At 40.5% G+C, this 25,600-nt stretch overlaps 1 protein-coding gene across 2 annotated transcripts; it reads left to right on the top strand.

Moving 5' to 3' along the window:
- The first annotated feature begins 530 nt into the window (after positions 1-530).
- id4 (inhibitor of DNA binding 4) lies at positions 531-3,901 on the top strand. Of its 2 annotated transcripts, none has more exons than XM_067511154.1 (3): positions 531-1,248; positions 1,703-1,768; positions 2,506-3,901. In XM_067511154.1, the coding sequence occupies exons 1-2, from the start codon at positions 868-870 to the stop codon at positions 1,748-1,750; spliced, it is 429 nt and encodes a 142-aa protein (XP_067367255.1). In that variant the 5' UTR covers positions 531-867; the 3' UTR covers positions 1,751-1,768; positions 2,506-3,901. The 2 variants fall into 2 exon arrangements, with proteins under 2 accessions (XP_067367255.1, XP_067367254.1); XM_067511153.1 differs by having other exon boundaries at positions 534-1,248; positions 2,736-3,901.
- The last annotated feature ends 21,699 nt before the right edge of the window (positions 3,902-25,600 follow it).

Raw genomic sequence — 25,600 nt, 5'->3', positions numbered from 1 at the left:
ACACACAAACACATCAGAAATGTAATGTTTCATTAAAATGAAGCGTTAATTTAAAGCATCTTGGAGTTTCACAACTATGCTGCAAGTAAAAAATAAAGGAATATTCTTTTTTTTATTATTATTATTACCAGGTTTACTTTGGGTTCAATATTTTTATTGATTGACTGCTGTCATGTGATGTTTTCCAGGGTGAGTTTTTTTTTTTTTTTTGTCAGACAAATTGGTTCGGCTCAGGATCCTCTGTCACCAGATGAATCAATACAAGCGTTTGCGCAATTACGCATCAGACACTATGGTACTAAAGATACAAACCGATGCGTATCAGCGAAGTGAATTTTGAATTTCACTATTACCTCAAACTGGATCAATCAGAAAACCTTCAACATCTATTTCCCATTATTTTTCTGTCGCTCTCTCTCTCTCTCTCTCTCTCACACACGCACACACACACACACACACCTCCTACCGACAGGCAGCCCACCACAGCGCACACAGTGATGAGACACGCCTTTTTCTCGGCTCCGTTGTCGGGTCGGTGGGCAGCGGGCTGCCGGTGATTGACCAGCTTCTGCTGGCTTGGCGCCTCCCCTCTCCTCTATAAATGTAGGAAATCTATTCATTCCTTTTCACACCGAGCCTGCTGAAGTAAGAGGAACTGTGAGGCACTACGGGATGTGTTGATAGACTAGAAATCCGCCTTTTGCTTGATCGTATTCTCTCGATGATTTGAAGCTTTATTAGTGAAGCGTTTGTCGTGTTTACACCGACGTGGTCTAATCTCAGATTCCTCCTGCTGCCTGTGGTGTAATTTGCTGATTTTTTTCCACCCCCCCTCGTTGGCTCGCTCTGAGACGTTGGCTATCAAAGATGAAGGCTGTTACTCCAGTCCGCCCCCAGGACTCCTCCTCCAGCAGCAGCCAGCTCTCCCTGCACTATCTGTCGAAGCAGAGCCTCAACATCGCCCGGTGCAGGATGGAAGAAGAGGACCTGTTCTGCCTGCAGTACGACATGAATGACTGCTACAGCCGATTGAAGCGCCTGGTGCCGACCATTCCGCAGGATAAGAAAGTCAGCAAAGTGGAGATCCTCCAGCATGTCATAGACTACATCCTGGACCTGCAGCTGGCCCTGGAGACGCACCCTTCTCTCCATAAACAACAGCCACAACAGCGGACCGGCACCTGCCCACCTCCAGCCTCCAACCCCAGCCGGACACCGCTGACGGTGCTCAACATTGACCACCACCAGGTAAGCCTTTAGGCAGCCGAGGCGACTCTCCAGTCATCGTTTCCACTTGGACTTAGCGGGGACATCCCCGTGCCAGACTGCTGTTCGCCAGACAAAGCGCGTCATGCCCGTTATGTGTCATTGTCCTTTCAACGTGAGCAGCAAAGTCTGAAAATAATCATAAAGCTTTACCGGCCAGCCATGAGAAATCATGCGTAAAACGCGTTTGGGCTAGGTTAGACTGTGCACTTGATTGCGGGCTGTATGATTTGCATGACAATGACACTGTGTGTCAGAGGCCCACCTTATCCCAGGATTGGTGAAGTACCTCATCCTGCAGCCCACTCCACTGCGCACAATAAGGGCAATTTGTTTTTCAATAGCCTGAGAGAATTTATAATGGGATATATGCCTTTATGAAGTTTTCTTATTCATGAGAGCTAAACCACTTTCTATTTCTTCTTTTTGTTTGTAGAGGACGTCAATAGTAAAAAAGCCAGAGGACTCGATTTTATGCCGCTGAGACACGCGCACTGTATTGGTAAGTGGACTTAAAATTATACAATATGTGAATTGTTTTTGGGTTGAATTTAGTTTTGTTTACATTCAGAGGTTGGATTTGCGGCCAGTAGGAAATTAAAAACACCATACGCGGCTGTTGTTGAAGCATCCCCGTGAACTTGGTCACTGTAGCCTATGTGCTGTAAATTGACAAGCGCTAGAGGGAGGCCAGTAGATGTCAGGCCAAAAAATATTTGAGCAACATGAAATTGGCACCGACCTCAGAGGCAGCTGTGCTTTGCGCAATAACTGTCGCTGGTGTAGCAATCTGGAAAGAAGAGAGGGTTAAAAACCTCAACTTGCCCTCTCTTTCATTCTTACACACACACACACACACACACACACACACAGACTCCTTTCTCACTCCCTCATTGTCTGGCATTCACTCTGTCTCCCAGTCTAGTGAAGCTGCTCTTCTGGATTTAATGTCAAACTTGTAGCACTGAATCCAAACACACCTCTATAAGACCTAAAGTATGTACCAGGTGTGTGTGTGTTTGAGAGAGAGAGACAATAAGACACTCTCCCAGTCTCTCTTAGAGAGTCTCGGCCGCCTCTCGTCAGCCTTCCCAGCAGCCTGAGGAGCTGCATGGTTGTTGTTTGACCTGGTTTGTTTTGGGTTGTTGATCAAGCATGGCCTCTATTTTGTTGGTGGCGCCAGTCAGTCTGGAGCTCTGCGGCTCACCCAGCCCCTGCCTCTATTCATCCCCTCCACAGGTGTGCAGGCTGCACAGAGCTGCTCCAAAGCCAGCAAAAGCTTCGCCAGGGACTCACACCCAACTGGAGGCACAATCACGAGGGGATTTCAAAATCGCTGGGCGGAATTAAACCCAAATAAATACGTTTTAAAAATCACTATTAATAATTTTTATTTTTTTTTAGTTGAATGAGGAAATGGTGTGTTTTAAGCTTCTGTAACTTCACTTCTTGCCACTTGTTTCTTAAAGAGTGAAAACATGGACTCCCCAGGCTGAGAAGTTCTGTTGGAAACCCGACTGTCAACAGCTCTGAAAACTGTTTGTGAATTGTGCTTAAAGAAAAACTAAAAATGACTCCAGTGTAAAGCTTTACTAAACTGCGAAAATCAGCATATACCCTCTTTTGGACATCTATTGTTTAAAATAGATGATTTGTGTTGAACAGGGATGTCATCCCTGGGATCTTAAAATGTTTGATATTGTAAAGAAGAACAATTCTGATTCGAGACAATTACGACATGTAAATAAAGAGACACAAATGTTCTATAAAAGTATGTGAAAGGAAGACTTATATGCTTAAACATAGACTATTGTAATTATAAGATATTTTTATTAAAACCTTTTTGTCGTTATGTAAATATTGTGTTTCCACTTTTAAGTCTTTAGTGAATGAATGTGGTTATGCTCTCTACAAATAATGTCCTCACATGATGAAACCTGTTAACTCTTTGCAGTGTTTTTGGACTAGTTGAATATGTAGCATGCCAGGCTCATTGCAGAGATGTTGAATGTGCACTGAAGCAGCCCTCCCTGTGTAGATATGTGGTGGAGTTCAACACAAGTTCCTTTCTTATTTGCCCTGCTTAGCCTTCTCTTAAATTGTTTTGTATTCATTAACTAGGACAACTTTGACCCATTGCTCCCAGCTGGCTCAGTCTGCTGTTTGATCTTTTTTTTTTTTTTTTTTAAGGCCCGATTTGATTCTGTTACATTGGTAAAAATGAATTAAACAATGAAAAATGAACCAGTTAGTTTCAACAATATAACACCCAGAAATCACTGCAACACAATGTTTCTTTTAGATTCTGTTTTTCCTTGAGAAGTTAATGATTGACACCTTCAAATCATTAAACCTTGGTTATGAAAAAAATAACATGTGAACATTAACAGGCTCTTTTTTGGATGGAAAACAACTGTAGTCAGGCTGTAATTGTCTTTCAGTTAGAGAATCAGCAGTTACTGTAAAAAAAGAAAAAAAAAGGCTTTATTTTTCATGATATTAAACACCGAATTTACCTCACCACCCTCCTGCCAGTGGGAGAGGGCACTTGTACATTACTGTCATCTGCACTGTTGGACTTGACCTTCACTGACTTGTGAGGAGTTGTCAAAACAATTAAAGTTTCCTGGAAGAATTGTGTCGTCTCAAATTTTGTCTCAAGGGGCGTCTCAATTTATTGCTTTCAATGCCAGTGCTTTACGTGAAATAGTGGAGAGAAAAAATAAGATGCGGTGCATAATGCATTCAGGTAGTTTAATGGGAAATTAAAAAGAAGGGAAGATAAAGGTTATTATAGATCGATGTTGCAGATGCCATCTACTGTAAGTCCTCAAACCTGTTTTACAGGATTCAGGGATAAAGTGCTTTATTTTATGGGCTTTAATTAATTCCAACACAAACACACACAGCCACAGCTACAGCAATATTGCAAAAACACAAGTCATGCCCATGTTAAATTTAAACCGGGTAATTGTATTTGCTGTAAATTACACACCGTCACACACACATTTTGCTAATTAAAACAACAAATGTATGTTATTAAAATGTTTGAGGTGCAACTTGTATTGCAACAAAAAATTAAAAAAAACCATAAAACCACAAAAAAAAAAAATTATGGAAAAAGTATTTACCTTTAGCAGAAAGGACAGTTTATATTACTGATCAGCCCATCATTGCATATTACATCTAAGCAGCAGAATGAAGGCTCACATAAAAAATTCATAGGAGCCAGCTAGACCATAAATTTACAGTTTTAATTGTAGGTGTTTAGAATTCAGCTGAGACCATCACCCAGTGACCCAGGATGAGCAGAGATGCACAGTAAACACTCCTTAAGCCACATTTCCAGTAAGCAAGCTCAATACAAACAAATACAGCAAAAACTTCTAGAAAGGAATTATAGTTTTAAAAACAGCAAAATAATAGACAATTATTAATAAAATGATAGGCAGAGTAAAGAGCCATGCAGCTAAAAATCATATTCATGCAGATTACAGAACATTCCAGTGGAAATGGCTTCAATGTTTAAAATATTTCTAAGAAAAAAGATAGATTGGGATTATATTGTTAATGATTCATAATGTTCTGCCTGAAAGGCTCAAAAATCCCTTTCTTCAGCGCCTACACTCATTTTATTTTGAAGGTATTTTAAAATGAAAGTGAAATTTACACCTTTTACGACAGCTTGGCAGAAAACTCCTGTCTTTGTCTCACAGTTACTTGCTACATGAGACCATCCTTCCTGTCTTCCTTCTTTCCCACGGTGCTTGCAGGTTGTTGTTTTTTTTTTTTTTTCTTGCACACACACTGACCTTTGTTTAGTTGACCCCACACCAACCTGCTAAATGCGGGTTAAAGCAGACGCTTGACACCGGCGACAAGCCGAGTGGCAGAGTCACCCTGTGGGTACTACAGACACCTTTCTGAGCCATCTGAGAATAGGCAGGAGGCCATGCAGGCAACCTGTATGTGTTTATAGTCCACAGTATGAAGGGCTGGCCTCACTGCCCTTGACAGCCACTGTCCTTGTGATGTGAAATGTGTGTGTGTGACAGAGAGAGAGTTATAAAAGGTTTCTTTTTTTGTTTTTTGAAAGTAGGAATGGAAAAAAAATGTGTTTAAGCACAGGTGGCCAGCTTGACAGTTAGACCTTCCTGATATGATGAAAACTATTCTGGTTCTCATAGACAGAAAAACACGAGCCTGAGAGTTTAGAGCAGCAGCCTTGACTTCACAGGTGGTGGAAGCACTGCAAACGCTCCTTTATATCCCTGAATTTATGGGGCACAGCGGAGACAAACCCGATGACCAACCAGATAACCTTTATGACCCCCCCATTTCATTTGTTTCCTTCATTATCGTTTAATTCGTCCCATTTTTTGACAAATGTATCAGTATCAGCTTGAATAATACCACAAATATAAAGGAAGACTAATTCCATTGACAGCGTGATCACCACGTGCATTAACACATCACTGGATATTCCAGAAGAAAATAATTTAGGTGCAACCATAATAACATGGAATAAATGTGGCATTTCCTGGCACTAACATATGGCATCTGTTCAACAGCCAATCAGTCATAAGCTGATGCTCATATTTACACATTTACACACTAATTTTATCCTATTACATGATGTTCCAGAAAGACATGGTTTTTTTTTCCTCACAGCTGCAGGAGCCACAGGACAGGAGACTTGTATTACAGTTCCATGATCTGCAGGTCTAATTCTCTATTAGTCAGCATTGAAACCACTGCCATCCCCAGATACATTATTCATCCGTGCCTCTATTATACATTGCTGCAGCCATATGTTGACTAATAGTTCCCCCTGTCTTGCTATTAGCCACCACAGTGGTGCCCTGATCTGCATTTCTTCGGCTTTAGCACTGCAGGATTTTTGCGAATAATCCCTGTTGGGAGTGATGAAGCAGTGCAGCAGAAGTCCTACCTGTGGGCTTCCTCTCATCATCTGGAACGTGGGAAAGTACCACATCCTGTTTGATAGGGAGGTCCAAAAACTGAGGGCCTGTGGTCAGTCAGTCAAAAATGTCATTATGAACACACTGTCATTATTATCAAAACAAGGGATTTGCCAGGCTGCAATGGAGAGTCAATTGTTTGCACAGGTGCGAGTGTGTGTTCATGCATGAATCTCATTTGTGTGTTCATGAACTGGTGAGTTTACCCTATGATTTTCTTTCAGAAGATGACACTAGAAAACCAAAAGTACAGAAGGGATTTTTTTGATACTACGCTCCTCTCTCAGATTGTCTCCAAGAGAAAAAAAATAATCCAAATTTTATTTGTGCGGTTCATCTGGCGGAAACCCACCAACCCCTGTTTCTGCAACTTTGTACAACGCACCACGACATAAACACATAAAACAAGCATGCTCGCCATCCTCCCTGCCTTGAATTAACCTTCTGCATATGCTAAACTGCAATAACAGGTTTAGCTTTGGTGCCTCGTCTCCGTCTCTTCCTGATTTAACTCCACATTACAGCGTTCCACGGGGGCCTATATCCCTGCGTGTTAATCACTGCTCTTCCCGGAGCATGGAGAAATATATGGCGGGCGCTTGCAGAGGAACAGTGGAGGACAAAAACGTGCTCGCTCTTGGACACTACTTGATTACAGACTAATTGGTGTAGAGTGATTAAATATCTCATGCTTCTCACTAATTGCAGCTATTTAAAGCAGCTATTAGCTTAAAATGCCTGCCACCAACAGCCGTTTACTCATAAACAAAATGTGAGATGCAGCAATTCACCTGTACTGCTCTGACTGGAAAACAGTCTCAGAGGAAGCCCTGCACTACATCGAGCTGTCACGGCACAATGTTTAAATATTTGAATGTTCATTTTCACGGAGCAAGTGAATAAATTCTATTTTTGAAAACTGTAGCTATCTGCAGATTTTCCTTCCCTCTTCCATAGAAATGGAAATTTTTACCAAGGCCTAATTCATCATTATTGTATTTTCCATATTGTCCTAATTTTTTTGGTCCTTTTTTCCCGTGAATTATTTGTGTGTATTAATGTTCTATGTATGAGAAATAAAAATGAATAAGCAGTTTTTGCACTGCACTGCCATTTTCATTTTGCTGCCTTAGTCGACTCTGAAACACTCAAGAACGAAGGGCATGCAAACACACTCTTAACATGTGTGTGTGATCTGAGCCTGTAACGGCCATCAAACACAATCACAGGAGAGTGTGCGCGTGTGTGCGCGCGTGTGTGTGTGTGTGTGTGTGTGTGTGTGCGCACCCACCAGTTTAACTTTAGTCGGTGCCTCTTTCAGGGACACAAAAAATAATAACAGGGGTAAAAGAAGAAAGGCAGAAAGAAATGCAGCAAGAAAGGAAGAACTGGGACAGAGAGTGTGAGAGAAAGAGATAGAAGGGCAAATGAGGAGGGAGGACTTGGCATTGCTGGTGCCAACCACAGCTCCCGGGAGACTCACGATGAATTACAGAAATGAGATCTCAGACAAATGCCAAGCTTTTCCAAAGAGCAGTGAGAATGGCTGTGCCCCCTGGAGAACACAGTGATTAGAGAGGGGGGAACCAGGGGTCTGCCAAGCCCCTTAAAGGATCTATGTTATTCTGTATGAATGTGTGTGTGCGTGTGTGCCTGTGTGTGTGTGTGTGTGTGTGTGTGTGTGAGTGTGTGCATAGGCAGTGGGACAACAGCCATGTCAAAGAACATGACCCTGAAGTGCAGCCATCAGACAGCCAATATGGTGAGTTAAATACCGCTGCTGCATCAGAGCGGAAGGGCTCCAACTGCCTCCAATCAAACAGGTTTCTGTTCATCTAATGAGCTTAATTAATGAGGTTTAGTTTATACTGTCTTCTCTGAAAGAGGGAACACAAAGACAGTATCTCTCCGACTCAGGTACAGACACGTCTCGGGAAGAAATCTTAAAGATGTAGTTGTTGTTTCTTTTGTCACACTGTATTTGCATTTATCAAAATTTACATAAGTTACGTGCAGAGCTTAAGATCTGAGAAGTAAGCCCAGCGACGAGACCAAACCAAGGCTTGTCGCTTCCTCATCAAAACCAAAAAGGTGCCCTTGAGGAAGGCTTTTAAGGCCAATTCACCGCCACCGCTTGGCCCCTGAAGCACACACTTCTATTTATACTACAATCAGGGATGCATATATGAGCACTCCGTGGCAACAACAAGGAGAAGAAGCTGAAAAAAAACAACAGAACATCTTGTGTAACAGTGTTAGCGATGTTAAAATAAGCATAGCATTATGCTTAAAGGCTTTTAAGATTTTCGTGTCTGACACTGACAGCATGGACACTAACTTGGATTGACCTTTAACCCCAACTGGCTCCTGTAGACCAGGTTAGACTGTGGTCATACTGGGCAGCGTCCAGGTGTGAATGGGATCAAGCTGTTCATGCAAAAGGAGAAGAGGCCTCTCAGAGAAACTACCCTGGATAAATGGTGTTTATTTTATTATTATTTTACGTTATGTTAGGTGTTGAGCTTAAGTTTAACATTTTTGAAAATAGTATGTAAATGTGGACAATGTAATATTAATACACAAAGTTGTAGTGATGGGTGAGTGAAGTGTGAGAAGAGACATGTAAAAGATGTGATCATGTCGTGCTAACTGTGTGAAGTGTTTTAAAAAAAGTGAACTTATTAAGAATATCTAGAAATGTGTGCTGTTTTGATGGCATCCATCGTAGCAACTGCTTATTAAATATTTAAAGCAGTAGTGGAAAGTACTTTTACGCAATGATTGTACCTAAGAACAATTTTGAGGTTTTTTTTTTACTTTGAGTATTTCTCCTTTCTGCTACTTCCTATTTTGACTTATTTGACCTATTTTTGACTATATTTTATCTATTATTTTTAGAAATTCCATTTCAAATACAAAATGCAACAGAATCATACGATTTACTTGATCGCTGATGTGAAAGTCACAACCCACTCAGCAGCTTTCAAAGTGATTATATTCAAACATATGTTTATCAAAACAGTGAATAAGTTAATTAAAATCAGCTCCATCATTACCAGCTGCAACACTGAAGTGATGAACACAATATTACAACCCAGTAATATCATATTTAGCGATAGGAAATGAACCATTTGGCATAATGTGCACTTTCACTTTTGGTACTTCAAGTATTTTCTGAGATAGTATGTCTACGTTGGTAATATTGTGAATGGAGGACTTGTAACGTAGTAACATAGTTTTTCTACGCAGCAGTAATGATTCTTCTATTCTATTATACCTATACTGATTTGAAATATCCACAAATGTTTCCACCAAAGTTGTCTGAGTGGCAGCTGTACTCATATTTAATTTGCATAAACTAGTAATAAACTGAATGCAAATTAAAGAAGTCATAGATAGATAGATAGATAGAATCTCAGATTCAGATATGCGCTTTCACATTCCCTCTGATGAAACTGTCTCTGACTGGAATACTGAGTCAAAATTGGGGTTTTATTTCAGCGACTGCCTGAAGGGAAACTACATCAAACCAAACACAAATCGCATTGGAGTCTGAGATGACAAATGGAGACCTTGAATAACTGCATTACTGTATTGTATCTGGAAATGGAAAAAATTAATTTTTACCACACTGCATTGTTTCAGTTTCAGATTCAGATTGCTCAGGCAGCCATAGATCTGCATGTTGTTATACATAGTTTGTGCTTTCATTAGGGAAAATGTGACCACACTTCACTGTGTTCTGTGTGTGTCTGTGTTATCTGCCCACACAGCAGTGGTGCAACTAATCTGAAAGAACAGACACTTAAGGATACTTGGAACTTACATTTAATGTAGCCTTTCTACTTCCTTATATTTCAGAGAGAAATTCAGTTTTCTACTATACTTTGTTGTGTAACATTTTTCAAAATGTGGGAAGTTGTACTTATTTGTACATGCTCTAATACTTTTTCGAGATAGCAGTCTGAAATTGTAAATTAATTGTGTAAATAAAATGGCCATTGTCTTTATTTTATCTAATTCGTGACACATTATTTTAATTATTGTTATTATATTATTATTCTTAACTCCTTATCCTGTTCAGGGTTGTGGGGGGCAGAAGCCTATCTCTGCTGTCATTGGGCAGGAGCCAGGGTTCACCCTGGACAGGTCGCCAGTCTATCTCAGGGCCAACACAGAGAGACCTACACAGACTGACAACCATTCACACTCACATTCAACACCTACGGGCAATTTACAGTCATCGATTAACTTAACGTGCACGTCTTTGGACTGTGGGATGAAACCGGAGTGGCCAGAGAAAACCAACGCAACCACGGGACAACACGCACTCTCCACATAGAATGGCCACAACCAGTGGGGGATTCAAACTGGGGTCCTTCATGCTGCCCGGGTCAATCGTTTGTCTACATTATAACCTTCTGCACACAAGCTGAATCTCAGCTCTAACAGGTCTCAGTTTATCAAAAATAAAATGTGCTTTTTTTTATCTTGAATGTTATCATTTTTCGCAACAGACCAAAAAAACTCCAAATCTGAGATGAAGTTCAGCATGAAGTTTTGCAAAATGCAACAGCACAGCCTACGCTCCTGATCCCTCCATATGTTTCCACATAGATATCAAGCCATCAATTAGAGGAATTCTGTCATCTAGTTGGCAGCGATTAGGCTGCTGGCTTTGGCACCCAGTCAACAACTAATTCACATGCTAATGTCTTCCAGATCAGGTCTTGCCCCAAACTGGTTCCCCTTATTGACTTGATTCCCTGATTGGACAGATGGCCACCTTTCAATATTGTAGACGTCTGTTTGTGTTTAGGCTTGGGGTGTAGAATTGCATTGGGGGGGGTGGGGGTGGGGGTTAGGCTTATGAATAAACAACAACAATCATCCAGATAAACAACAACATTATCTGGTGTTTGAACCTTGACAATAATCCATAATGGCCATTACTGTCACATCATGTGCTACAGTCATCTTTTAATTGCTCTTACTTGCTTTTGAGAATAGGGGGAAACTCAGACGCTGTATCAGTCGACGCTCCTAATTGATTTGTCCTCGTGCTTGCCAAGACCGCAGTCAATACAGTCGAGTGCGCTGAAACCTATCAAAGCGGAGCGGAGGAGTGAAGGCATGGGCGCCGAGTGCAAAACAGCTGAGGCTCGTGGAGAGAAAAAGGGAAAAAGAAATTTTGATCTCTCCCAACCCTCCCTTCACCTCCTCTTCCTGCTCTCCAACACACATCTCTTCCTCACCTTTTGCTCTGCTTCTGCTATCTCCTCTCTCCATTTTCGTGCCTGGCAGCAATCTTTCTCAGGAGACTTTCTCTGCAGTTGAGAGAGGAGAATGTCAGTCCTGTGTAGAAAGGAGTGATTCTCTCTGTGTGTGTGTGTGTGTGTGTCAGTGTAAGTCTGCCTCTAGACGAATCGTCCCCTGGATGTGCTCATTAGCAAAACACAGTGCGTATGGCTCCTCGGAACAAGGCATTCTGGGTACCAGTGCTGTGAGCTTGCAACCAACTAACGAACAGATTTAGGCCTGAATGCGCAGCAGCAACACTGCGTGAACACAAGCACGCAGGAAATAATTAGTTGTTCAATATTGTTCTGATTTTGTCTGTGGATGGTCAAGGCTTTTCCTAAAAAGGGTCTGAAATCACTATCAATAGGGGAGCTGGTGCTTTTACAATGATCCACCATTTCTGGTGAATCAAACTGAGAAATAATTCATTGATGGTTGCAGCGTGACTACATTTTTTTTCAGCAAAATGTTTTGGTGTAAAAAGGGGCACACAACTTTTATGTTACAAATAACATTTAACCGTCCTATCATAAAATCTCTTAGAGTGCAAAAACCCCACAGGATGACATCATCTGGAAGAGTGTCTGTTCCAATGATGTTGAGTCAAGCACTTCTGGAAAAGCAGGTTGACAAACTTGTTGTGTTATGTTATGTGACCAACTCGAACCCCTAGAAGATGTCATTTAGAGGATTTTCAGCAAGATGCAGGGGTAAATTCTAATATATGGGAAGTATAGGTTAATACTTTGCATGCACTTCCAACAATAGAATCATAGGATGCAAGTTGAAATCAGTGTCACCTTGTAGGTTTATTGAATACAATTTCCCCAAGGTTGTGTTTTTCCTCAGGTTTTGGTTGAAATTTTAAGCTAATTTTGTTACAACATTATGGCTGTACTTTATCAACTTTAATGGGGTAACTGAATTTGGATCACATGCGTGTGAAAATATTTCACAAGTGTTCTAAAATCAATCTGGCGCATTGTGGTCACTGCGGTGGACAGCTATTCAAAATTAATTTTCTCCTAAATGTAGTGGCACAGTACTCTAGCGTGCTCTTTGCTGCACTACTACGTTGAAGTGGATTCAGTGGTCAGTCGTTCTAACTGCAGGTAAATGTTCTTGCAGAGTCCAAGATGGCCGCCAGACAGCCATATGCTGTCTATATATATATATATATATATATATATATATGATTTGTCCAATGAACATATATATATATATATATATATATATATAGATATATACTTCATTGGAATATATATGAAGTGGACCAATGAAGTTGACATCATGCTTTGTGCTAATTATATTTCAAACATATTCCAACAATTCTTGTGGTCGTTTTGGTTGGTCAGTGTATATGTGCTATAGTATTAATTTCAGTTTTGTGCAAATTTGCTGTTTGTGTGAGCAACAATTATTTTCTATAGAATAGTCCAGAAAATTCCCTCAGACTCCAGTGATGAGTATAGTGACAACAGTGATGATGAGTGGCTACCAGAGAACAATAGAGACATAAGAGCTGATGATGATGGAGATGCAGACAGTCAAGATGATTTGGGACAGGATGCAGAGGGAGGTCAGCATGATCTGGTGAAAGATGTGCACATGGTACCTGCCTACACAAATGTCTGGAAATTTAGAGACATCTTTGATGGTGATTTGCCTCCTTTTCTAGGAGACTGGAAAGTGAATGTTGACGGCAGAGATTTCATCTGAATCAGAAACTCAACAGTGAAAAACAACTGAAAGAAAAGGGCAGAGGGGTCATTTGGCTCTGTTGTCAGCGACAATGCAAACATCACAGTGGCTCGTCAGTTAAGTCATCCACATGGCCTGGACCTGTGCTGGCCAGTCCCCTAAAGATTTCACCAACAGATGGGTCAAGAAGGAAAAAATTATGGTCAGGGACCACAGACCCTTTTCTGTATTCCTTTACAGTCAACTCATGGGTGAGGTCGATCTTGTTGACCAATGTGTGGCAATATATCCCCACACACGCAGGAACAAGCGGTGGTACAGCCAAGTGTTTTTTTCATTTTGGGGATGTGACTGTGATTGTAAATGCCTGGCACCTCTATCTGATCTGAAACTCTTCAAAGCTTCTGTAGCTCATGCACTGATAAATGCTGGCTCGCTTCAGCAAAGCAAAAGAGGAAGACCCAGTGGGACCCCACCACTGGTAAAGCACAGAGCAGTCACCAAACTACCCCGTGAGGTCAGGTTTGGCACAGGTTTGGCACAGGAACTCACCCAGGTAAAAAATGCGAACAGATGCCACGATGCTGCATCCAGGCGAGAGACCAAATACATCTGCATGCAGTGTGGTATGCAACTGTGCACTGGATGCTTTGCCAACTTTCATACAGCCTAGGTTTGATGAACTGAGCATTTTCAAAACAAGTGTTTAGAGATGCAGACGCTAATATGTCAGTTCTTGTTGCTGAAAAAATATGAATACTAGTATAATGGTATGATAATACCAGTGCATCCTTAAAGAACTATGAAGACTCACTTTGCTGGGGAGGTTTTGAAGCTTTGACTTAGCTTAGGTGTAACAGTTGTGAGTGTCAATTGTTTTCTTATTCAGGCATATACAATATTAAAATGCGTGAAAATGTGTAAAATAAAATTACAATACAAATCATGACAATAAATCATTGTTCATGAAATTACCATTAAAAGCATGGAGAGAGTGGTAAGTTGCTGGAAAAAAAGAGTTTCCTAAATGATTAATTGTAATTGTATTTGTCAAAAAAATTGTAGTTAAACCCTAGATGAGGCCAGGAAATTGACAAAAGTACATTACTTACTTACTTTACATGAAAGACTTCCCAGCATGCAATGTTTGAGCATTAAAAATTCTTCACAGGTTCTTACTTTTTGAAGTTTGAAGAACCAATGATAGAAACTATCCATATGTCTTTAATACACATTGCATCCATTCTTTGCAATGCGTGTTCATGGAAAAGACAATGAAGGTTATTAAGTCCCTATCCACAAAATTAATAAAGATATTGGGAGCAGTCTCAGATAATTTCTTTGTACTTGTAAGTTCCTGCTGAGGTCATCAGTCTGCCATCTTGTCTGCAGTCAGGTTCTTTTGGAGCACCAGGTGCAACAATGCAAAACTGACTACAAAAGACAGTGAAGGATCTTAAGTGACCTATAGTATATTAAAATATACTTTAAGTATATAGAGTCTCTAATATAGTGTGACTTAATACTTGAGTTTACTTAATATCTTGAGTTGAGTGAATTTAAACATATAAAGGATAATAGATTTAAAGGAAAGATAATAAGTTTGAACAGCAGTTGGTGGAATTCTTCAAAACTTGGCCTGAAAAATAAGAAATCTAGTGCAAAATTGGGCTTGAAATTTTGAGTCTTCACAATTTCTTAATCTTTACAGATTAGCGACTAACGACGGGCGTTAAGGTTGGAGGACTTTTTGAATACTTAAAGTTGCCTTAGGCATTTACGACAGACAAGTGGACAAAGTCTTTTTTGTAAGTACCTCATCAGACAGATTAAAGGAGGGTCAGCAAACAAACCCCTCATGCCAGTATAGCACTGCACAAGTGCAACACACATGTCTGGACAGTATTTATAATTGTCAGCACTTTTAAAAATGAAAAACCTGTCAGCCCAAATGTGGTTTTTGTGGCTGATCTTCTGGCATAAAACAAATGACAAAAATCATCTATTAGCACATAGTACACATACTATACAACCTGTCACATATACTGTAGAATATCTATTTCTGTTTTTACTTTTATTGTCACATTTACAGTATGTAGAGGTGGACTATCCAAAGACAGAGTTGCAGAATATTGTTCTCTTAAATGTATTTGTATATTATATGTATTTCAAGTTGGGTATGAGCACTCATAAATATGCATGTACAAAAGGAAGTGATTTATGCTCAATCATATTGCCTGTGTTGAAAACTAATGAGTGCATGGCCACGAATGGAAAACCACTCTAATCTCACATGCAATAAAAAGCAGTGAAATGAGCAGAACAGGTGCATAGGTGAACAAAGATAAATAAAGCCTGGTTTGATGAAATAATTTCTCTACCTGTCCTGGATAATAACTCATTATGTTAATCACAAGTCCTATTAATCATTTTCTCATTTGAACTGTCAGGACGTGATTGTCATACAAGGAGATTGTGTGAAGTACAGGGAATATATTCCCCTTTCCCCATTCATCAAAAAATGTCAGAACAGAAATCAGCGCTGAGGCTGCTACGGCGTGTTTGGCCCAAGCTATAACAATGAAAAGCCTCTTCATATGTTGAGCAGTAAAAGAGAAAAAAGCGATGATAAACACATTTGCACCAGTAACCCCACTCAGGCTGTTAGATCCTGATGACGCTGTAACACAACAGCACAACAGGAAGCATATTAACAATAGTCAGGAGAGTCTGTGTGTGTGTGTGTGTGTGTGTCTGCGTACTGTATTTGTTTTCCTGTTCATGTGTGTGAGTGTGTGGCACCAGGCTCTTATTGATTGTCTCATTGTCTCATTGTGAAAATGCCCTACTGGGGTGGCCAGCTGTTCCTGTGCCCATAAAGAGGAGGCAGGAATGTCTGGTGGGATGAAGGAGGCTGCAGAGACACACACACATTTTTTTTTTTGTTTTGAGGAGCAGATGTAGGACACACACACACACACACACACACACATATGCACACATATCTTTACACACAGAAGGTATACACATAGGTGCATGTGCACACACATAAGTCCAGCAAACACAAAAAGATACACACACGTACTGAATGCACAGAAGCAAGCACACAAGGAATAGTAAGTAGCACAAACAAGCTCAAAGACACACAGAAAGGCAAAAAAATATTCACAAAGACAAACCCACAGATATATACAGTATATGCTGTACACCTGTATATATTCAGAAAACACTGCTTTACATCCACATACAAATACACACACACACACACACATACACAGAGTGGCAACAGCAGCCGAGGTGGTGGAGGCGTTATCGGTCCATATCTGTGCTCGGAGCCACAGCAGTCTCCAAGGCTGCTATCAGCTCCTCCATTATCTCTGTCTGAGAGTGTGGAGGAAGAGGAGGAGGACAACGATGAAGCCTGCCCCCCCCAGCCCCACCCCCACCCCCATCATCCAGTTCCCCTCATAGCTCCTGTACCTACACACACTCACCACCATCTCATTAACAGGGCGGAAATGAAATGTCTGTCCCCTGAGTCACCCGAGAAGCAGAGCTGTGCCGCTGTGGCACAACTTTGGTGCCTACAACAGCCATCGAATAATGAATCTACAGGCAGAGGGAGAAGGAAAAGAGATGGCATGGACAGAAATGAAGGGAAGTAACAGAGGAATAAAAAAAAAAGACACAGAAAGATAGAGGTAGAGTAGGAGGAAGAAAGAGAGGGAGCAGCCTGCTGCTCCTGCCACTGTACCTCAGGTTTCATTAACTTAATGGTCTCTGTGGATGGTGAAGGGCTGAGCAAGGAGGATGGCCCAGCGAGAGGAGAGGAGAGTAAAACACTGCAAAACAAACTTTAGTTGGTTTCATTTCGTTTGAAATCTATGTTACCAATGTTAGTGAGCTGATGGATCAGCTTTTATTCCAAATGTATAGTCTAACCTTGGTCTGGCCCTACACAAACCTGAAGGTCATTGATTTGTCACACCGCACTTTTGACCTGCTTTCTTGGACCAGGAGAAGGTCAAAGATATTTGTTTTACTACATGAATTTCTTATCCAGTCCACCGGCTCTCTGTATCCATCTCCTTTGTACAGATAGAGCCCCTTACTTTTTTTCCAGCAGCACTTATTGTTCCTTTGTGCTGGTGACATGGCTGTCAGTGTTGACAGGGTATCAGTCGTTATCATGTGGACTGTCCAGCCACTGGCGCCACACTCAGAGAAATATCTGCATCACCTCAATACGTAGACCTCAAGACTGTACTGTAAAAATGATATTGTTTATGCAGGAGGTTATTGTGTTGTCGTTATACCATGATGATTATGATGCAAACAAAGGAGAAAGTTAGGTTGTATTAAAGGGACAGATTATGAGAAAATGGGCCCCTGGGCACAAATAGGTAAATGGCCTCCACCCCCACAATTTGAATGCATTTTAGTTGTTTTTGTCTCTTTAGGATAATTGTATGATGTTTTGGTAATTTTCCATTTTTGGTTTCTTGTCAATCATTATATGTCTCTTCTTGGCAGGGCCAGAGTGGACTTGATTCAGACCTGCCAACCAAAACCAATGTGGGGACACACCATCACACTGACCTACAGCTCAAGCTATTTGTAATCCTTCTTATAATTAATATTTATACATTTCAATTACAAATTCTATATTCATTGTATTCCTGTATTTTTCAAAGAAACACCATTTTGAGAACACCTTTTCAAATCATAGTCCACAAACACAACACCAAAGCAGCTGGAGCCTCTTTAGTGAAATAAATTATGCCATTTTTGTGAATCCGTACACAACTTAAACTTGAATAAACTTGAATATTTAGATTTCTGCACAAACGTATTTATGAGACATGTGTGTACAGATCTGAACATATCTTGTATATTTATGTTATCAGCAACATAAGGTCATGTGGTATTTAAAATACATGTTTTTTTTATTAGGAAGTCAGTCACATTGATGCCCAACGAAATCATACCTGAATTTCACATGGTAGACTACTTGTATTAGGTTACTTTTCTAAGCAAATAGGCTACTTAGGTACTAGCTTTGTGATCTTCTGCCACCTCCATCTGTAGAAAAACTCTGCAGGTCTGAGTCAATAACACTGATCTTGAGTAGACTTCATATTAGCATTTCGGTGGAGCCACTGGACCAAACCAAGCTGCGGATGAAAAGAGAGGGGAGGCGATGTCAAACAGGACTCTCTCTGAATGTCTGAGCCTGATAAGCATGTATTGAATGTTGGACTGAGTTTTGATGTACTGTTGATTTGTATTATTTGCTTTATATTTTCGGGTCTGTGGCGCAGGAAGGTAGAGCGGTCGTTTCACCAATCTCACAGTTGTTAGTTCAATTCCCCAGCTTCACCAGTCACATGTCAAAGTGTCCTTGAGCAAGACACTGAACCCCAAGTGTGTGAGTGTAATGGGTGAATAAGAAGCAGTGTAAAGAGCTTTGACATTTACCATTTATCAATGGTGTAGTTGCTTTATTGAAATCAGCTACTACCAGTGCTGTTGTCCTCTACCTGGACCAGATAGAAATGTTAAATAAAGTGACAGACACAGTTTTCAGGTGATGGAAGATGAATATGATTATGTGTTAATCACTGCAGAAATTGGGGAGGATTGCGTCAGGAAGGGCATCGGGTGTAATAACTGTGCTGTGTCAACACGTGGCGACCCTGAACTAACTGGATAAGCTGAAAGGACATTAAAAAAAAAGAAAAAAAACTGCTTCATCAGTCATGAATTGTTTTAGTTGTAGGAAGGCGTGAAGCACCATCAAAAAGCTTAAAATAGAAAGGGAGAAGAAACAAAAAATAGAAGTGGAGAGGAGTTTGCGGCTCAGAGATATTAAGCAAGTAGTGTGCGTGAAAATCAGGCAGTTGCATCAGGTGAAGTGTGTGGACCACTGGTAGGAAAAGGAAGTAGTGTGTGGAAGAGACAAAGAAGGGTTTTACACATTTGTCAGATATTCCACTCCAGCTTATGATCATTTTACTGTTGACTTATTTAAAATCAATCTTAACAAATAGTGTTAATCTTGAAGCTTTGTCTCTCTAGTCCCGGGCAGTCCCCTGCAGTTTGTGCACACACAAGGTCACCAAGCAGTGTGCTGCGCTGAGCGTGAGCTTTTCTTGGCACAGCGATAAACCATCTTTACCAAACCTGACACTTAAGCACGGGGTGCTTGGTGAGGTCCTGTCATTTTATACCTTTGTTGTTTTTTTACCTATCTTACTGAACTTATTTTGGAAGCCTGGCTCAAAGCTTTTAGCTGTATAGTGACAGAAAATGTGTTAATGCCGTAGCAGAGTGACAGAGCAGGAGGAGAGAAAGTAGAAAAGGGGGAAAATTAAAAAATGCAAACGGGAAAGTGACTTATTTAGACTTGTACAAGGCACTTTGTGTTAGTTACGTTTCTTTCTTTCTTTCTTTCTTTCTTTCACTATTTCATTCGGCTGCATGTTCCTGTCTGCAGCCTTTTGTAACGCAAATGCAGATTCGAAACCTGGTCGCACGTATTCATGGCAAAGAAATCAGCGTTCTCGAACAGAAATCTACCTGTGGAAATAAAAGGTTTCCCTGCCCTGAATTCCGTACCCTGAAATCCCCTCAATGTCCATTTACAGTAGGATGGACGACTTGTTGGTCCCAATCAGACAGCTTTAAAAGGACAGATATTATGTTAGTACTAGGTTTGTAGAATCTGTAGGAATAGGATTTAAAAGCCCAGCACGATGGACATTGGCATTTCCACTGCACTACTGCTCTCGCCATGCTAACACATGAGCTTTGCTCATGTCTGTATTGAAAGTGTTTTTCTATTACACTATTAATCAGAGATGTCAAGTAAGTGTAGCATGTATAACAACCATTCAGTAATGTGAAGTGGAATGGAAAGATCATTCTTCATTTTCTCTCCTCAAGTCTCTGGTCTGGTGTAAAAATGCAAACAGCTGCTGATTTGCAGCATGACAGGGCACACGCCACTAAAAAAGACAGAGCCTGACATGCTGAAGAATGAGCCAGATAACAGATCTCCATCTCATCTATATATATCAGACTTCACAAAAAGCAAAAGCAGACAATGCAGATATGAATGGAGGAATAAAGGACGGGGCCTGACAAGAACAACATTTAGCAAAGAGGGACTGATGGGGGAGAACAGTGACACTGGAGCTAATATGAACGAGAGAGCAATAATTCATGGGAAATGTACTGAGAAATAATTTGTCAACTCTTTTAAGAGCACCTTGATAACAGCTGTGTGGGCCTACAGGGGGAAGCATCTTCAGAGAATTGCTTATCCACCATTACAGCTGCTCACAACTCAAGTTTGCTTTTTTTTACACACAAGGTTTTCTGTAAGTTACTGCAACACTAGCAAACAAATGCACACGTACACACCAACACACGTTCTCTGTGTGTTTCTGTCTCTCTCTCTCTCACACACACACACACACAAATAAAGTCACACTGCAGGGACCATCTGACAAGGCCAAAGTGATGCTGGTTTCAGGGGACCATGAGTCGGTCCCTCCACAGATGGGCCGGGGCCCTGCACCCTCTCCCTAATGCTCCATTCTGCAGCTGTGTGAGATTAGCTAGGTACCATCAATGCTAATTTGTGCTGATACAACCAAAACTTTTATTGAGATGGGGGGGGGATAAAGGAGATAAAACACACACACATGCAGACACACACACCCCTGGTACATCACAGATGTCTCCTTGAGTTTGCTGCAGAGGCTGCATTCAAGGTGTACTGTGTACCAGGGTATGTATCAGTAATGTATAATACATGATCATTAATGACCGTCAGAGTAAATGTTATGTTTCCTTTATAGAAATTTGAGCAATGTTGTCAAGTTTGATTGTGCTTTTGTCATTTAATGTTCCATTAATGTGGCTTGCCAATCATATCTTTTTCAATAATCAATCATTTCTATTAATTTAATTAACTAGATTCATCACAGGAGGCAGATAACCATTCACATCCACAGGAAGTTACTGTTTACTACTAAGCAAATTACGCATAAATCATATATCACAAACACAGACAGCCTATTTCAAGGTTATTATAGTTAAATGAAAAAAAAAAACATACATTGCACATTATAGAATTGTAATAAAAAAAGAAACTGAATTCACCTTCACGAAAAAGCTCAAGTCAGTGTCTGAGCACCAAAAGTTTTACATAATGGAACAGATGTCTGAAATTGGGTTGGAATTGGGTAGAAATGCAGAATGCTGCAGTTTCAAATTCCCACCGCATCAGGTGTGGCCCCACCCGGATAAAATTGGAGGGCTGCGGCAATAAGGGTTGTGGCAGGAAGGGCATGTGGCATAAAAACCCATGCCAGATAATCCTGTGGAACATGTTCCGCTGTGGCGACCCCTGAAGGGACAAGCTGAAAGGTGTTGATCTTTGACCCGGTGGGTGACGCTGCACCTAATCCATGCAAAAGCAGCATTTCACAATTCCCATTTCAGTCAATCATTAATCTGAGGGGGAAAAAATATTTAATCCAGTACAGAGTGTTCACTGAATACTTCACTGAAGTCATCAACTCCACTGAAGTCATCAACTCCAGCCAGGGTCCGTGAGTGAGGACGAAGAAACTAAGCTGTATGTGCTGACAAGCGCTTAACCTTATATTAATTGCTTCTATTGTCTCATTCTATTTAATTTGCGTATCACAATAAGGACTCATCTTGTAAATTATACTAGTCTGCTTTAAGGTATAAAAAACTTTTTGATTTTTATAAAGCTCCTGCCTATTCATCCTAATTGACAAAGTCAATGCCAAAATCTCAGTGAAATTAAATTTGTGTATTTGTGGTAACTCTTTATTCATTCAGACAGTTCCCTGATTGAACTACAATAACTGTGATGCAGATAGAGATACCAGGACAATTTGAAACACAGTGATCTACTGCTAGCAACACTAGCACTGGAGCTAAGGTGCCATGTAGGTGCATGTGCACGTGCACATGGTGCCTCCAAACCCGCTGGCGGGTTTTGGAGCAACCAAGGTAAAGAGTGCACAGTGTCAGGCCCTAATTGTTCCAAAATAATGGAAATACACCAAAATAGTGTAAATACATCTTTATTATAGAATAGACTAGGAGACACTATAATAGTCAATAAGTATGTAGTGATTAGTTCATTATCTTTGCATCTGCGGTAACTGGTTCTTAAATAAGTGGGGTAAGTAACAGCTGCCATTTATTAAGATTTGATTTTTATTCTGCCCGAAGAAAACGTGAAAGCCATCATTTTGTTTTTTCTTCCTTGTTATCCCTGTCACAACCTGTTAACCTTGGCCATCAAATTTCATAAAATGCAGACTGTGTTACTAAGTTCGCCGTCAACGTCAAATGACACACGGTGTTAAACTGCTAAATTTAGGAAGTATGATGACAGCTACATTGAGTTTGATTTTACAGAGAGAAGCCACAGGAGACAACAATCCCTAAACTGTATTTGATTTTTAGAACATGACGCTGTGAACCCAGATGTTCCACCAAGGCTAGTAGACGGATCAACAGCCTCAACTGACAGTCGTACATTTCTATTCATTAGAAAGGAAGATTTTCTCTTCTTAAATCCAAACATCGAGCTGACACAGTACGCTGCACCGCCAAAGACTTGAAATCAATGCATTTTTGGACGAACAGTGAATCTGTAAAGTCAAAAACATTACGGCCACTTAGGTTTGGTATGCTTTGCAAGGAGACTTTCACAGGGGAGACTAGGGTTCGAGTCCAATGTGAGACAACATTAATTATTATTGTTGTTGCAACAGTCACGTGAAATAATTATGTCCATACTGTTAAAAATGTACTAAGTTGTGCTTAAGTCAGACCACTGCTTCAATAACCCACTGGAATAGTCTCTCTCTCTGTCTCTCACACACACACACACACACACACACACACACACACACACATCCCATACATGGCTAACCCTAATATGGTAGGTCTTACTGAATACATTATTTATCATATGCATCTCTCCCAGCTAGCGTATTTATAAGTAATATACACAGTAATGTCATTGCCACACACACTCAAGTAGGAATAATGGGAAGGTTTGTTCACTTTATGAAACACTATTCATCACAACCGAGACAAACAAATTTGATTTCTGCTGTGGATTATTCACTGGTGGAGATTGATATTGTTTTCATGCAAAACCAATAAAGGGGCATCATGTGGATGTTTGATTACATTATCAGGGTTACAAATACAGTTAATAAAACTGCACTAGTGCATCATGGCTGAATCCTTATACAGCGTTGTATATACCTTAGGGTTTTTAATGCTGTGTAGCCATGAAATAACAAAATAATGGCATCTTAAACCTGCTTAACCTGCTCGGTGACACACAATACATCTTGTTATGGGGTTTAGTTCTGTGATCTAGTCTTTTTTTTTTGTACAGACAGGTGGTAGGTAAGTATTTAAAATGAAAGGATAGAATGGGGCCAACAGTGAATATGGTGAAAGTCGGTATATATTTGTCAGCACAAAATTCCTATTTTCAAAAATTCCATAAATTAACTTTGGAACAGTAGAGTTTTATTGACTATTTTTAACAATTCCCTGACATAGACGAGAACTCAAATTAATATGATGTCCAGCAACCTTGATCAACCTAGTTTCACTAGCTCGTCACAATATGGACCAATACAATAGATCAACAACGGCTTCCTCACTTTTTTTTTTAACGCCAGATGCCCTTCCTGCTACAACCCTCCCATTTTCACCGGCACCCAGGTGAAAGTGCCACAGAAGATGATCACTGATCAAGGTCCCAAAATAATCTATTAGAATGGGATAATTATACCACTATTTACATACATTTGTTGATGACCAGATTCCTTGACAGCTCTTACTCAAACATGTGATTAATGACAAATTCGCAAACCTATAGATTATAACTTTTGAACTGGGCACCAAGTTCGCACTCACTCACTTAGATCAGATTTTCTTCATATTTTAATAATAAAACTACGCAGCGGTGCCATGTATATAGCGCATATAGCAAAAAGCTTATTTGCAGCCCCCGTCCTTAGTCTTTTAGATGAAAACAAATTACAAATAAAATCTACAGAAAACAGAAAAGGTAAAAACAAGAATCAGCATGTATTTACTGAAATCCCTGTGTGTGTGTACATTGCACACAACCACACCAACACAAAAGTATGAACATGACCAGGGTAAATCCAGCAAACCGGCCCAAGCCGTTCATTGTTCACATTGTTTCTGCCTTGTAGTGAAACTCTGAGTTCTGATTGTGATCTAATTGTAAACGTATCATGTTCCACCATTGTGACCCTTTAAAGATGACAGAGTCGAAGTAAGTCTGCACCTTCAAACTCTACACTTCCCACCCTGAGCCCCTGTGGTCTTCACGCCTTCATTTCCATCGCTATCCAAGTCGATGATTGTCTAATGACTACAGACAGAGCCGCCGTAGTAGTGTCCAGATGTAGATACTAGAGAGACATCTGATGAACCACTCAGTCCCACTCGGCACTGCTGCCCTTCATGCATCCTGTGTGTTTGTATATTTGTGTAAACCTGTGGGAAACATGAGTGAGAGAGGCATGTGCATGTCTGTGTGAGCATTTCCTCTCTGATGTATGACTCTGGCCACACACAGAAAATGAATCCATTTTTTTTGTTTGTTTGTATTTTATGGCTCCATTACTGCAGCTATACGTTATTTCTGAGGTGGTTTTGCCGTTATGCTGCCAGATATCATTCATCATTCCAACCATCTCGTGTTTTTGACTGCTGTTTCTTTTTCTTTTTTAGACTCTCTGTTAATCTATGCACCCACACCCCCACATCTTCAGTGCTGTCAGATTCGATCATCAGGGTCGCAAAGTTGAGTTTGTGTAAGCTGTAAAAAAACTCTTCTTTCAGAAGCCATTTGAATCGAAGATGTGAATTGCAGTTACTCCTTTTCTCGTAATTCTCCTGTTTAATCCAAACAAATTATTGATGCTGTGGCAGTTGAAAATAAAAGACACCACATCTTGTATGCTAAATGATTCTTCCTGGCAAAGGCGCACCACTCAGTGGGTGTGGAAAAGGGGTTAGGGGATAATGACTCCAGATTGTGATAAAATGCACCCATTTTTATGTGAAAATGATACATTTTTTTGAAGCTGTCAAGAACGAAGGTCTGGCATGAGAAATGAGACCTGGCATCATCTAAAGCAATCAAATCTTTGAAACCTCATGACAGAATGAGCTTGTGTCAGCTAATCTCAACCCCAGACACATGAGACAGGACAAGTCTTATTAAAACTGTAGCA

The sequence above is a fragment of the Channa argus genome, chromosome 7 (genome assembly GCF_033026475.1).
Source record: "Channa argus isolate prfri chromosome 7, Channa argus male v1.0, whole genome shotgun sequence".
In the NCBI taxonomy this organism is placed as follows: Eukaryota; Metazoa; Chordata; class Actinopteri; order Anabantiformes; family Channidae; genus Channa; species Channa argus.
Note: the sequence above shows the minus strand (reverse complement) of the source record. Positions and strands in the feature narration are given on the sequence as shown.